Source organism: Magnolia sinica, chromosome 5, assembly GCF_029962835.1.
Source record: "Magnolia sinica isolate HGM2019 chromosome 5, MsV1, whole genome shotgun sequence".
In the NCBI taxonomy this organism is placed as follows: domain Eukaryota; kingdom Viridiplantae; phylum Streptophyta; class Magnoliopsida; order Magnoliales; family Magnoliaceae; genus Magnolia; species Magnolia sinica.
In genome coordinates, this window is record NC_080577.1 from 18,626,034 (window position 1) to 18,642,579 (window position 16,546).

At 41.4% G+C, this 16,546-nt stretch overlaps 2 protein-coding genes across 2 annotated transcripts; both read left to right on the top strand.

Annotated features, from left to right (window-relative positions):
• Positions 1 to 11,180: 11,180 nt before the first annotated feature.
• Positions 11,181 to 12,183, top strand: LOC131245641 (chlorophyll a-b binding protein of LHCII type 1-like). The gene has a single exon (XM_058245229.1). It carries the CDS (start codon positions 11,261 to 11,263, stop codon positions 12,053 to 12,055), a length of 795 nt encoding a protein of 264 aa, XP_058101212.1. The 5' UTR covers positions 11,181 to 11,260; the 3' UTR covers positions 12,056 to 12,183.
• A 2,758-nt stretch (positions 12,184 to 14,941) lies between these two features.
• LOC131245643 (large ribosomal subunit protein P2y-like) lies at positions 14,942 to 16,125 on the top strand. Its single transcript, XM_058245230.1, has 3 exons — positions 14,942 to 15,117; positions 15,262 to 15,503; positions 15,926 to 16,125. Exons 1-3 carry the CDS (start codon positions 15,030 to 15,032, stop codon positions 15,950 to 15,952), a joined length of 357 nt encoding a protein of 118 aa, XP_058101213.1. The 5' UTR covers positions 14,942 to 15,029; the 3' UTR covers positions 15,953 to 16,125.
• Positions 16,126 to 16,546: the final 421 nt, after the last annotated feature.

Below are 16,546 nucleotides of genomic sequence, written 5' to 3' on the forward strand. Positions count from 1 at the left end.
GCAAACTTGAGATCTTATATATCCATTGGAGGAAATTACAAGAGATTCAGGTGGGCCTCACCAAAATCGAGAGCCGCACCTATCCTATCAAAGCACTCACAGTTACTTATAAGAACGGAAAAACAGGGGAGCTATTTACATCTGCCAAATCGAATGGCTCCTAATCTCACCTTATCCAGAAAAAAGGCACCCCTGGCAGGGAACGGAAAATCAGTTACTTTCAAAAACTCAGTTCGGCCCTGGGTAGCACTCCCAAACTTAGCCAGGCCGTCCGCAACGTCATTAGCTTCCCTTGGCGAGAAAGAAATTTTGAGGGAGGCCTGCCACCTGAGGCGGGATAATTTGGCCCACAAATACCAATTACTCTAGCCCAGGGTGCCATCGTTGTTCAAGAGATCCACCAGGCAGCTTGAATCAATAACCATATCAATGTTAAAGAAGCCCTTAGAGATAGACATGTCCAGCCCATCAACAAGGGCGGTGATTTCTACCATAAAGTTTGTACCTATGCTATAATTCGCCGCATAGGCAAAAAGAAAGTCTCCATTGTTGTCCCTGCATATCCCTCCACCATCGGAGAGGCCCATGTTACCCCTAGCCGAACCATTAACATTGATTTTAACACGAACTCTACTTGACTTATATCAATTGCTATAGTTGTTATGGCTGTTTAATTTGTGTGTAAACCATATTTGATAATCTCATATGGACTAATGTGCAAAATATACTCAGCGACCTTGTCATATGTGTCAAACCACATGACATGGCAAATTTTGGATTTTACATGCTTCATCTTAACCTTTGGCTTTTGTAATAAGTGTTGCCTTGATTTCTTTTGTATCAGGGAATATTTTTACTTTGTCACCTGTATCGATGGATCCCAATGAAATTTCTCTAACTTCAATTGTTGATATCCCAGGTCATAATATTTCTTTATGACAATCATATAAAAATCAATTCATACTTAGAAAGTTCTTCAAGTTAAGTAGAATATTTCTTTTCTTATCATTCTCTTTAATTATAAAATTCTCTATAATAGACCTATTGTTATTTTTCATTGTTTTCTTCAAAATTTATATAATTGAAACTCAAGATATCATGAAGTACAAATTTTAACTTAACTAAATACACCTTTGATATTTCAAGATCTTGTAATGCACTTTTAATGTCTTTGATATGTATGTTCTTCAAATGACTTTTTCTATTCTTCAAAATTCTCAGTTTTCCTATCTTTAAAAAGGAAGCAAGAATTTTTAACGTAAACATCAAACATCACGCTCTTTGATAGACTCAAAAACTCCACCCATATTTCCTACTTTCTTATTTTCTATAACACTAGAAGTGACACAAGATCCTTCACTTTTTACATGGCTCATATAGACACTCCACCTGAAAACAATATTAAAACTATTCTCCAACTTCAATTAAGCTTCAACAAAATGTATCTATATAGCTCAATACATGTTAGACGAGTCGGGCAAAATATGTCTCGGGTAGGTCCCAAGAACAGTCGATGGACCAAATCAAAGGATCAAAAGACCAACCGATCTGATGCCGACCAAATCACCATGATCCTTCAAGAACTCAAAATGCAAGTCATTTAATTAATAAATCCACCTCTGACTGGCCCAAAAAGCCTTAAACCCCCAGACGGGCCGGTTAGAAAGTATCATCGGTGTCACCTCGAGGTGATCAGCGGAACAGATTGGCGGGCTCGGAACCCCTTTATTTCTGATATCAATCAATCACCGTAAGTGTGAAAGAGCTACGGATCAATCAAATAACATCTACATGCTTCAATGGTATCAAAATCTACAAAAGTCAAGCCGAAAGGATCCTTGGTACCTCCTAAAGACAACCATAGGATCCGATTGGCTAACACCATACTAGGCAAACAGCAACGTAGGGCCAAGCAACTCGGCCTCATAAACACACAGGACTCCATACATATTCCGGTTGTGTAAAATAGGTCAACTCCATGATAGGCTCTTGAAGGGCTAGTTGAATAAAGGTACCAATTGTGGCATAGAGAAATGCACCAAAGAGAGGTTAAGACACAGAAATCAAGCCTATGAGCCTACAATTGACACATAAAAGGTTAGTTGAATGCCTTAGTTAAGGACCACAATAATGAGCCATTTGAAAAGGCAGTGACTAAGAGTTGAGAGAGCTAAAAGGCTTTGGAATTTGCTCGAATTATTTGGGTACAAGTCAAGGAAGGATGAAGTTAGCATGTTGCCACCAAATTATAGTTGCATGTGCCAGGATCCGCTCCAAGCCCCACTAAGTTTAGAAAAGGCTTAATTGTGTCGTCACTCCACCCAACCGGAAAGTTTCAATAACAAAAGTAGAAGAAGCTAATGAAGCCAAAGAGTTGTGTTAGACTTAGGGACATCCGACCATTCTTTCTACATGAAATGAGTGTCTAGTTTTCTTTTTTCTTCTCACATCTCATATCAATCCATATTTCAATAACATCTCAACAATCACACATGTATTATTTTTGTACTCTTTTATCTTATATTTTCTTTTTTTACTTTTTTATTTCATTTACCAAGAGTCTTAATACCCTATGAAATATGTCTTAAGGTAAAATCGTTGAATCTTCACCAAATATCTCAGAAATAGTAAAATCTCGTAAAGTAGATAATGCACATCATGTGGATAGAAAGAGTGTCTGACCCCTTTCTTTTTTTAAAGTGCAATTCAACCACAAGAGTCACATGAGAAGGAAAAACTAATGATCTCCTAGCTCACAAATAACTCTACAATTTTTAATCAACTATAGATTTTGAAATTTCATTTGGGTAGTGGTGACTTCAATCTAAATGCACTCAATACCAGAGTCATTGATGCTTCATTTACTCATCCAATAGTAAAGCCGAAGAAAGTGGGCGTGCATCCTACAACATTTACATTGCTTACCAAACAAACTTTTTCCCTGCTATATATAGTTGAAATAAGAATAACTTATCACCATTACAATAAAATTCTTGTTACGGGTAATTGAAGTAAACTTCTTCCATGATAATGTTGTATGATTTAACAAATCTTCACTACAGGTATTTTAAGTATTTAACACAAATTGTATACCTATCATATACAACTCAACTCAATCAAGAGAAAAAGAGAGAGATTTTCACTTTCAAAAACTCATTCTCATGAGAGATTTCTTCCGCATGCGTAAGCCCCACTAATGTTTTGCCGACAATAGGAAGGAAGGTGATGTAGAGTGGCTCGTGGACACTTTCATGACCAAAATGGACCAGGGAAGGCCCAATCAGAGGTGGAACTCATCAAGACCATCAGAACTTTGAAACTGACATATCTCGTAAACCGGAATGAATTACTCGATGTACCATATATGATTTTGGGGTAGGATGAGCTAATCTAGTCAACATAGCTAGGTTGCCCATGTTGAATTTACAAGATTCCGTCAGATCAACAGTCGAATTTCCTATTTATTTCCGTTATTACTATTTTTAGTAAGTTTTGGTTTGATTATAAATTTTCATCTGTTGGGCTTTATAAGTTGTGTCCAACATGAAAAATGTTTAGAAAAATTAGGATAATAACATGGTTAAGCACATTGGACACTTAATATAAATAGTAAATTTACTAGTAAGTTACAAATTTTAGTTGTGGTTTAATTCCGAAACTTCTACAATGGCTTAGTATCCCTATTTAAAGGGTCGTAAACTCGTTTATTTCATTCATCAATCAAATTACAAATTTTATAAAATTTATTTTCTATTTTCCTTGCTTTTTCCTCTTGGATTCGAGAAGTCTCATTGAGAAACTCCGTGGATTCGAAGTAGTTATGTAACAATCACAATCTCGATAGTAGCCATATATATTTATACAAACACACAACCTTTTATGGGAAATAGTGAATCCTTAAGAACACTAAAAATTAAATTATCGTCGATCCTATTCACGATAGAAGCACTAAATTTTGAGGACAAAATTCTCTTTAAGGGGGGTAGATTGTAACACCCCATACTTTCTATACTCGGATATTACCATGGAGACCTAAATAGGTATGTACATGTGTGGGAACAGATTTAATTTACGTCACACACCTCCATCCAGCAATCTATAATTTATCCATCTTGACCATTAGATTCGGACTATGACAACTCACAATGTATCTACCAAGTACTTTGAATTGACCCTTGACCTTTCAACCTAAGACTACACCAACAATGGTGATCCAACCCATAATCGGTACAATTACACATATGAACCAATCTCTCAACTTGGTCCTAAATTGACTTGAACAATTCCCATCGTAATCATAGAATGGGTCCAATTGGGCAATTAATGTTGAGATCAGCATGTAATTTAACCATGCATTAATTAAACCAAATATTTTAATATCGAGACTTGGGTCATCAAATATACCATCCATCAGGCCAACAACATCCCGTAAAGTGACCCACCACCTAATCGCAATAATCAAACAATCTAAATGTTTAGTCAAATATTAAAGTTCACTTAGATGGATAGTAGAGCTACTAGGATTGTTAACAAATGATTTCGAATCAATCCCACCATTGATTCATAGTGTAAAGGTTACAGTGGACTATATATTATTAAGTCTCAACACTTGAACCATCAAATCCATCATCTATTGGGCTTGCAACACCTTCTCCATCAACAAACAACTTGATCGTGTTAATAGGGCAATCTGACCGTTGAGTCGATGAAAATCTATAAATAAGAACTTAAAGTAATTGAGTATGGCTCACCTAAGCTGTGATCTTTCCCATCTCTGGTCAAATGACTCAGGGAGATCCATAAAGCCTCGTAATCGGAGTGGATTGCACTGAACATCATAGTGGACCCCACGTTTTACATGAATATGCACGGACATTGCATGCAGTCGTGGTGCACCCTACTTAGAGTCAAGTCAAACTGGGTTTGACCAAACAGTTTCCCAAAGAATGAAAACCTTCTTCCCTCTTTCTTTGTTTTTCCTGCCAAAGCCGTTTAAACCGGCCGATTTTGTGCATGATTTGTGGCCCACCTCATGATACAGTATCAAGATCTGAATCGTTCATCTGGTTTGGAGGGTCGGTCTAACCAAAATCCTAGTCCTTACACTCGTTGGAACTCACCTGTGTGCGCACAGATTCGATCACAAGCAACCAAGATTCAAACGTACAGTAGACGTTTCATCCAGATCGGGCCACTATTCCAATCCGTACCAGAGATCTAAGCTGTTCATCATGTCAAGCATATGATTCTGACCAACACCCAAGAAATTTTCCATAATATCACACCCGTGTACACATGCCAGTTCAAGCTCAAACTGAGCGTGCGATTGTTTTGTAGAAAGAAAAACTCGCTTCTTAGGTGAGCTAGCAACCTGAGCAAGCTCAATCCCTTCAATCTCAACCATATGATGCTTGAAACCCAGCCATCCGACCCTCATCGCACGGATTAGGGTTTTCCCAATAGACTTCTGCCAGCATGGAAGATTCTCTCCACTCCTTGTGCTGAAACAATCCCAACTATTAGTTGCTTATGAAAGCCTTGTTAAAGGATCTCGAACGTTGAGGTTAGGGCGTCAGGGAATCCTATATAGCAAAAACGATATCTCGCGGATATCCAAGCCGGCGCGAGTCGCCTTGAACGAAATCAATGAAACTAAGGAGAAACACCAAAACATGGGCCCCACAATGATCAGGGGACAAATCCACGCCCTCCAGACATAGATCGAAAGGTTAACCCTTGAGTTCAAATCTGCGATTATAATGACCATCATCTTCCCCGTTAAGCTTAAAGACCCATCTTCCCTAAATGGGTCACACCTCCTAATCTGAGACGTTCATTTAGTGACCTAGGGTGCCTAAAACATATCTACAATGTTAGATCAACGCCATGCTATCCGTAACCAGGACTGCCGTCTCAAAACTCTAACGAGTTGAGACGATTAACCCGTAACTAATCCCCTGATTAGTTGTGGTAGAAGAGTCTAAAAATAGGTTAATAAAGCCTATAAAAGGCGGCCTTTTAGGGTAACCAATACTAAAAATAGAAAATGGAAAGAGAAGAGAGTGATGCACCGTTTCGACTCCTGCACCTAGTCGAGTCGACTCGGCCCGAGTTGCTGTAAAATCTGGCTGAGTCCATCATCCCATTCAAGCTTCCCATCAGAGAAAGAGAAAGAAAGGAAGCAGAAGAAAGAAGGAAGAGGAAGAGCGAGAGAAGCGGGGAGGTGTGTGCGTCCCTATCGCACCATTTGCGTCGCTCTGAGGTGACTCAGCTCGACTATAACCGAGCCAGGTCGGCTCGGGCATACGTTACTAGATGATTTCCAGTAGGAAGAGAAGCAAAGGAAGAAGAAGATGAAGATAGAAGGAGTGGAGTGGCCGCTGCATCGCTGCCAAACCAGCCTGACTTGTTAGAGTCGCTGCCAAGTCAAGCTCGTGACTTGCTAGTTCCAGTCGCTGACAACTCAGGGCTCGAATCCAGACTCAGGTCTAGTCCGCGTGATGATGAAATTCCAGTAGAGAATGAGAGAGAAGAAAGATAGGAATCGAAGAAGAAAGGACAGAGGAGAGGTTGTACATCACTGCCGAGTTAACTCGATTGAGTCCGTCGGGTCCAACTTGTATCCGATTCATTTGGGGAGCATTTGCTATTTAATGAGACAAGTGGTGACTGAGATGACTTTATAAATGTTGCTACCTGATCAACTTGGTATGTGCCGTGTTACGATGGCTCGACTCATCACCACCTTTCATTGAGTCATTGCCGAGTTGACTCAGTGAGTTTCCTGAGTCTAAGATCTGGTTTGACCCAGTAATTTCCTAGATGTGGGTTGTAGGAAGAAGAAAAGAAAGAATACGGAAGAGGTGGAGGAAGGAAGAGAAAGGGAATGTGGGGTTCAGATTACTACCGAGTTTCGCAACAAGATCTTTGATCCCAACTAACTCTATCATCATTGGGAGACGAATCGACTCTTGAAACGTGAGGATTGCCCTTCAAGATTTTCTACATCTTGATAGTTAGCCTTGTTTATTCACCTTCAATTATTTATCTTATTGATTACTTAATGTGATTCCTTACTCTTATTGATTTTGATTCCTTATAAATGATTAATGAATTGGATTTAAATTCAATTATTTTAACATGCGATTAAATTTAAATACCTCTATTCTGATTTTAAATGAGCGCTTTGAATATGCATGTGCTATCGATATTAAACATGATTTAAATGGTCATTACTTGATGGAATGCTTGGAACCCCTTAAACTAGTAGCCATTTTGTCTAATAGGCTAAATGGAATTTCTTTGTTGTGGACTTACCATCTTGTGGATCACTTGTCCCTTTGCGGCTTTGATTAGATATTTGCCATTTGCGGCTTTGATAAATTATTATTAGATAATCCTTTGATGGTAAGTTTCACTCATCGAACTGTGATTGGTCACTAGTTAATGAGGTTACCTTTACACATCCTATTCATTAAAGTCTCATGAGCCAGGGATGGTGGTATGGGACACTATGCTCGAGCTGTCGACCTATGCTAGGTGACAAGCCCTCATAGTGACCTTTGAGCTTTCTTAAAATGATTGTTTGAAATTGGAATAATAATGGTTGGGCTAATCATGTATTTTCATGGCATGCGGACTTTACCGGGTGGTCGATGTATGACACGGGAGTTTTCTTGGATCACTATGGGTTGTACCATATAGTATTTTACCGAGTGATCTTAAAAGTATTATTCCGTGCATTCGAACCGCTATGGGTTGTCCTTGTTACATGGACTTTTCCGAGTACCAAGTCCTCCTTAAAGCATACCTTTGAGTACTTTTCTGGGAATTCACCTTGGGTGTCCTCGTTGCGTAGTCTTTTTTAGGTGACTAGTTCTCCTTAAGGCATACCTTTGAGTACTTTTCTAAGTAACTAGTTCTCCTTCGGCAACCTTTTTGCCAGCTGGATGTGCATCCCCAGGTCTGTAAGCATGTGCATGCATCCATGCATTTAAACAAGATTATCTTTGTGGAACTTATTTAATAAATGCGTATCTGATGAACCTTATCTAATTACTATGATAATCATTGTGAAATATTTGTTATATATTATTCTTGACAACTATGCTTAACTATGATGATGTTTGTTAAATCTTGAGGGTTATACCTCACAACGATAATCATTGATGCTATCAAACAATATTCAGTGTGTAGGAGACGTAGATGATATGTATGCGAGTGTTCACGTAGATGATACTCTCTATTTTGATACATCTGTATTTAATTTGTACTAACATGTATTGTAAAAAACTTGAGACATTGATTTATCTAAGTTTTCGGGTAACCACTCGAATAATTGGATTTGTATATTAGGACTCTCTCTTATACTTGATTTATTTTTATTTTGCTAGATTACTAACTCCGATAAAGAAAAAAAATGTACATGAAATTTTGGGTCATCTCTAAAGGTCAACACTCGGGTTTTTGGAAAATGAGTAGTATACTCGGGTTTCGGGAACCGGGGTGTTACAAGTTATACTCGAGGAAAACAACGATCGACCTCATCACGTTCATCCATCCGTGAGAAGGTTGCTCATCTTTAATTCTGTTTTAGTACACATGGAATTTCAACCGTCCATTCCCTTCATCCAGATGAAGGGAACTGGAAAAAAAAAAAAGGCCATTTTTCAAGTGAGCACATGTGAAAATATAGGGTTGGTGTTCCCTCTCAACTATTTCCCTTGGCATTGCCCATAAGTCATGAATTTGTCTGATTTTAATCCCTGGCTCTATACGGTGTGAAGCATTTGATGGTTGGAGTTGACACGAACAACACATTATGATGCACCCACCCCCATTTAGCCAATTTAGCCAAAACTTCTCAAATACAAAAGTTTGTGTTTTCCCTTCGTTCAAGTCTTCGTGACCTTATCAACAGGTTGGATGGCAAATAAACATTACAGTGGGCCTTGGGTAGTTCTTAATGGTGTGCGTTCGATTATCACTTTTTCCTATGACGTGGTCCACTTTAGATTTGGATCAGCCTCGTTTTTTAGCTTATGCCCTAAGATGATAATCCAAAATGGATGGACAGTGTGGATAAAATGTATACATCGTGGTGGGGCCACATAGCATTGTCCAGTAGTAACTAGTGTCACCAGGCAATCTACGTCCAACATGAATGTCGAGCGGATTAGGTGTAATACGGGTAACACAATATTGGATATTTCCCTAACCGTGGGCCCACCAGAGGATGAGGATAGTGATGTAGAGTGGGTCGCGGACAATTTCATGGCCAAGATGGATTAGAAGAGGCCCGATTGCAAGCGGAAGTTATCCGAACCGTCAGGACCTTAAATTGGGCGTATCTCACAATCCGAAATGAATTATTCAGCATATCAGATATGATTTTGGGGTAGGACAAGCTACTTTAACCACCCAACTCCACTATGTTGAATTATGCATGCCGAATTTACGAAATACCATTCAACGGTTGAATTTCCGTTTTATTTTCATTTTACTATTTATAATAAGTTCTAGTTTGAGTATAACTCTTAATCCATTGGGCTTTAGTTGCGCCCAACATGAAAAGTGCATCCAATAATTAGGAGATCGTCATGATTCAACCAAATAAGACACTTATTATTTTTTGCCAGAAACCATGCGCACCAATAGACATCACGACCATTTATAAGTTTACTATTTATAGTAAGCTATGGATTTTATGAGTTTTAATTGTATTTTGATTCCGAAGCTTTTCCAATAGCTTATTGTTCTTATTTAAAGGATTGTCAACTCATTTATTACTTTCATCCATAGGAATATGAATTTATAGGATTTATTTTCTATTTTCCTTTACTTTCGAATTCCGAATAGTTATCCCTCATGGGAAGATAGCAACTTCATCATGTTCATCCCTGCCTCAAATAGTAGCTGGTGGACATAGGCCGACACCAACTGTAGTCATCCAACGAGTCTACCATGACGTGTGCATTTTATCCACGCCATGCATCCATTTTGCAAACCCGTCTTTAGGGCATGCTCCCAAAAATGAGCTGTTGAATAGGTATGTGTTTTATTCACGCCCACTGTAACGTTTATTTGCCATCCAAACCTGTTGAGAAGGTCACGCAGACCTGCACCAGGGGAAAACACAAATACTGGCTCGATCCAAAACTTTTGTGCCCTCCAGAAGTTTTCAACAATATGCGTTCAATCTCCACCGTTTCCTGTGGTGGGGTCCACTGAGCTTTGGATCCCCCTCATTTTTTTTTGGATCATGGCCTAAAATGAGCTGGCAAAAAGGATGGACGGCATGGATAAAACACGTACATCACGGTAGGCCCCACAGCCCAGATGACCGGGTCTCCGGTCCATCCTCGTCCAATCGCATGACAGCATAATTCTGAACTGTGTCTGTTCATATATTGTGCGGTGCGGATTGGCCATAGCCCGGAAATTGATCTAATTGGACCATCATGTCCATCCACTCCGACGACCGGCGCGGTTGAACGTGGGTAGTCGCATTCCCGTTACAACCGTCCATTCGTAGGTCATCAGTTGGATGGATAAGATCTGAATGGTCCAGGCAATTGTTAGGTAAGGCAACGGTGGACTGATTGAGCGAATAAACCATACACGTGGCCTGTTTAGATTGATAGGAAATATCAAACAACTTCGGGTAATCAGGTCCGTCCATCTGGTGGGTCCTACTGGATGAACTCAAAAAACCACGCAGCTTGTCCATCCAAGCCATTCGGCTGTTGCTCTTCAAATGGATGGTTGAAAGGAAAATGGCTTTCTGTGGACATCCAGAGGACAAAATTCGGGTAGACTGATGCCTAGGATCATACCACGTGTGTAACTATTAAACTACTGGCCATCCATGGTTCTAGCCACTAGATGGATGGTCACGACCCCTTCATCCCACCGCCACGTGTACTTTAGAAGGTAGCCTGTGTAGGAGTTTCGGTATACATGATTCCATTGCATCATTTCTCATACTAGTGGTTGTAAATGAAAGATACAAGTGTCACATGACAAAGCATCCAGTGTGATGAATGGTAGAGGGAGTGCCACGTAGCGGGTCTAGATCAAATTTCACAAAGCCATCAACCAATGGAAACGGAGATGCAGATACCCATAGATAAGGACTCACCCCATCTCCCCTCTTCCCACGCCTATTTAAAAGTCTCTCAAGACAACCTCTTACAAACCGCAAGCTCATCTAACCCCATTTCCTACACTCTCTTCACCCCAGCGTAGAATAGCAGCAACCATGGCTACAATGGCCCTGTCATCTCCTACATTGGCTGGGAAGGCCCTCAAGCTCTCTCCCTCCTCCTCCGACCTCCTCGGAGAAGGCCGCATCACCATGCGGAAGACCGGCAGGCCCAAGCCCGTCTCCTCCGGCAGCCCATGGTACGGCCCAGACCGAGTCAAGTACCTGGGCCCTTTCTCCGGCGAGCCGCCTTCCTATCTGACCGGTGAATTCCCCGGCGACTACGGGTGGGACACCGCCGGCCTCTCCGCCGACCCTGAGACCTTCGCCAAGAACCGCGAGCTCGAGGTCATCCACTGCCGGTGGGCCATGCTCGGCGCGCTCGGATGCGTCTTCCCTGAGCTGCTCTCCCGCAACGGAGTCAAGTTCGGCGAAGCTGTGTGGTTCAAGGCCGGCGCGCAGATCTTCAGTGAGGGAGGGCTGGACTACTTAGGCAATCCCAGCCTGGTCCATGCACAGAGCATTCTTGCAATCTGGGCCACCCAAGTTATCTTGATGGGTGCTGTTGAGGGCTACCGCATTGCTGGTGGGCCGCTCGGGGAAATAACCGACCCACTCTACCCTGGTGGCAGCTTCGACCCACTTGGTCTGGCTGATGATCCAGAGGCCTTTGCTGAGCTTAAGGTGAAGGAGATAAAGAATGGACGGCTGGCCATGTTCTCCATGTTTGGATTCTTCGTTCAGGCCATCGTGACCGGTAAGGGCCCACTAGAGAACTTGGCGGACCACCTCGCTGATCCTGTTAACAACAATGCATGGGCCTATGCCACCAACTTCGTGCCAGGCAAATGAGGGAGATGTTCATGGATGGACAGGATGGATTCCCATTGTTGCTGTGATTGAGAAGTATTTTTGTTGGGGTGGAATGGATTGTGATTTGTGTAAATTATGATTGAATAGGATGGAGATTTCAGCTTTCATGTGTGGGTGTTTGTTATTTATACTTGGATCTTCTATTGTCATCAGCTTATCTTTTTAGCTTCTTTCTAGTGTGAATTCAGTGATGAAAATAATACCATTTAGGAGCTCCCCTGTCCAGTCTACGCAGTGGGGCCCATCAGATTAACGGTCCAGATCAGAGAACCCATGGGCCCCACATCTGCTAACGCAAGTTTTGAGCAATTATATGTTTTCCTTAATCCAAAAATGTGTGTAGTATTATTGAAACCATTACTTACAATTGGTTCACGGTTGGATGATTCCACCGTTGATCTGGTAGGTCCAGCCTTGGGTGGACCATGGTCCCAAAATTACACGGACAGAAGATCTTAACCGTCCAATATTAGGTCTCTTTTTCATTGAATGTAGATTGTTGATGCAGTTATATTCAACCATCGATTTCTACAATCCAGATGGAATGGTTAGCACTGCAAATTTGGGATATTGAGGACCCATGGTGGGGCCCATCAGATCAACAGTCTGGATCACCAAATCATAGGCCCCAATATAGGTCATGGGTTTTACATGTCTTGCAAGTGCTCTTTACTCACTATTGGGCGAAAAAAATCGAAGCATCTAAGTGGAGTCTCGCTTCTCTCAACATCTGCACCACACACTTGATATACTAGGTAAGCAATCGAGACTGTTGATCTATGGGCCACTGATATAGAGCACGCCGCAAACACTTGCACGGCAAAGATGGACCAGAGAAGGCCTAATCAAAGGTGGAAACAATCTAGACCATCAGAACCTTAAATCAATTGTATCTTACAAATCGGAATGAGTTTTAACAGATTCCATCAAATTGACGGTCAAAACTTCAGCTTAGCTTCGTTTGTACTATAAATGGTAAGTTTTAACTTGAGTATAATCTACAAGTCATGTCCAAAGTTAAGTTAATAGGGCTTAGAAAAGTTATCAGAACAAGCTGGTTGGCCAAACTAGATACTAATTATTTTTGGTTAAAAACCACATTGGCTAGTAGGAATTGAGGCCGTCTAAATATAATAAACGTTTTTAGAGTGTTTGAGTTGGAGTCTTAAGTTTAAAACTCTCTCCTAGTTTAAGTTTCTTATTTAAAAATTTATAATTTTATTTTTTATAATTAATCAAATTATTTTAAATTTATTAGAAATTATATCTACTTTTATTCATCATGAATTCGATGAAGCTTGAGGTCCAAAGAGGTCCATGGATTCAGAATATTTATACATGAGAAAGGTTATAATCGACCTCATCACATCCCTCCCTGCACCAGGCTACCTTGGGTTGAGGCTATCTAATTGCCTTAACCATTGCTTTAGCTCCCCGTAAATGGGTGCTTAAAAATAATCGGCAGTAGTCTACATTCAATTGGCAAAAATTGCACTCATCCCAAGCTGTTTTGATTTATGGGCCATTGCGCACTAATGTACCACTGGATCAACATCTACGATTGCCCTAGAATAAGCAACTTTTTAACGATATAGTGAGTGGATTCCAACGGTCCAGAATATCCTGACCAGCATCGATTTTAGTAATGTTCATGCAAAGTTCCACCTATATATGGACCGGATGTCTCATCTCCCCTTTAGAACTTGTGGCCTATTGGGGATGTAACATAGTCTGAATTTTGTGCTGATTGAATGATCACAAGCGTCAAGGTGGTGGCCATCAAAAGAGGGAGGGGGGGTCGCTTGTTAGTACTTGTTCGCTTGTTAGTACTTGTTAGTACACACCCCATGTCAGTACACACAGTCCATGTTAGCCACCCCTGCTAGGAATCGAGATATCTGACAGCTGAGCAATGGATCTGGGTGTAACCTAGCCTGACCTTATACGTACATGTGTTGTACTTGTATCTTACCAATATGCATGTCAATTTTCAGTTGGGCAGCCCATCCATCTTGAATCTAAACCGTTGGTGTCATTCCTTTAAAATGTTCATATCTTTATTTATTTATTTATGCATGTATGGCCCACTTGATCAAATGATAGAATGGGAACACTCAAGTGGGGGAGTAGGGACTTCATCAATTTCAATGTGGGTTGGGTTGGGCCTGGACTTTGAATGGGAACACTGAAGTGCTAGCCTTATGCCGGGCTCGAGCTAAGTACGGCCGGCTTAGACCAGCCCAACTGCTCTACCTCGCACACCATGAAGTACGCGGATGGAATTTTCATGAGATCTATGATTCCTGTGCATCAGTTAAGCTGCCCCATCCTCACATGGGAACCAAAAATCATGACCGTCCAAAAGTAAGGGGGCCACACGCTAGGAAAAAGTTGGGGATGGGACGACATCATAAGCTTTGCATGGGGCCCACCGTTGTGTTTATATGCCATCCAATCCATTCATCTGATGTGCATAGGGCCCACCGTGGTGTTTATATGCCATCCAATCCATTCACCTGATGTGCCTCATTAGAATGAAGATTTATCCAAAAATCAAAGTCCCACCTGAGTCCAGATCTCAGCTGGTCCATACCACGTGAACATAGAGGTTTTGAGGTTATGGGATGGCCCACCTGAGTGCTGAATCAGCCTGATTTTTGGCATGATGACTAAAGAAGGGGTGATGCACCTGGTAAACGGTTTGGATTTTATCCACGTGAATCATTTCCCCCACGTTAGAGAAAGCGAATCCGGTAGGTACTTTTACCTCACGAGCGGTCGAGATCACGCGATCGTCCAGTGTACGGCGATGCCGAGAGTCAGGACGAGCCAAAATGAGCATTTTGCTGCCCTAGGGTTTTAAAAGGAGACTAGAAACGAGCTTTTAAGCCCTTCCTTACGTCTTCTCCTCTCTGCCCCAAAACCCTCGTTCCATTTCCGGCAGAGAGAGAAGATGAAGGTGGTAGCAGCGTACCTGCTCGCCGTCTTGGGTGGAAACCCTCAACCTTCTGCGAAAGATCTCCAAGCCATCCTCGGATCAGGTAATTTTGCTGCCCCCTTCCAGCGATCTACGGCCAGGATCCTCTGAGATAGCACGGTTCATAATCTCCCGTTTTCATATTTTAGGGTTAGGGTTTCGCTGTGTGTATAGGATTAGGGTTTTCTAAATTGATTTGGATCTGCAGTGGGAGCCGAAGCAGAAGATGACAGGATCAAGCTGCTTCTGACGGAAGTTCAAGGGAAGGACATCACCGAGCTCATTGCTACCGGAAGGGAGAAATTCGCTTCCGTTCCTTCTGGCGGTGGCGGTGGCGCTGCGATCTCCGTCGCAGCTGCTGGCGGTGGCGGTGGATCTGCCGCCACAGCGCCTGCTGCAGCCGAGTCGAAGAAAGAAGAGAAAGTCGAGGAGAAAGAGGAGTCCGACGAGGTATCTTTTCTGAGGATCTGCATTTTCGTAATTATTCATATGCCGCGTTTGGATGTATCTCGGATCAAAAGCCGGATTGATGTCTCTCTGCTCTGATTTGCATTTAGGTCTGCATGAAGATAATGGTATCCTACCACTTGGGATGCTGTTTTCTTCTTTTCCCGCCCCAAATCACATCTAACATGAAACGTTTGGGGTTGATGTCTCTCTGCTCTGATTTGCGTTTGGGGCTACATGGAGATGATGGTATCCCACCTCTTGGGATGCTTTTTCTTCTTTCGCTGCCCTAAATCATATCAACCTGAAACCTTTGGGACTGACATTTGGACAGAAAAGCATCCCGGCTTGCTTGACATTTTCAGTGCATACTAATGCAGCCTAATTGTTTGGTGTATGCTAATGGTCATTTTCATTTTTCGCAGGACATGGGCTTTAGCTTGTTTGATTGAGCGGTTCGATCAATTTTTGGTATGTATTGAAGCTTTTCTTTTTCCGTTTCAAATGTTGGTAGATTGGGAGCTTTTGTTAGGGTTTTAATTTGGTTTCTATTTTGTGTTTGTTGGGATTAGTAGCGATTGTCGCTTGTTTTTTCTTTCTAATTCCAAGCAGTTAGTTCTTTTTTTGTTCCCTTAGTTATATTATATGTGTGTGATCTTTCAACTCAAGGCTTAAAATTTTTGATTGACTTGGAACACAGACTTCCATTCGAGTCGACTCTGCTTGAAAACCCAATTTTTCATGTCTTGAAATTCAATGCTGATGAAGTAATAAATATGAAAAATCACAGTTACAAAAAACTACTATTAGTTAGAGAAAGAATGGGGAAATATTAAAAATGGGCTGCACTGAAATCCGAGATTACCAAACTGTTGGCCTGCTGAAAATGTGAGTTTACTTAACTGTGCCCACTGCCATTGGTTTTGTAATGGAGAGGATACATAAGGAGGATTTTTAAGACCTAACTCAGTGTGACTCGGTCTTATGGGTCGTCCAGATGCATTTAAAGTTGAAAGTTTCAAGTTGTAAACACTATACACATGAAA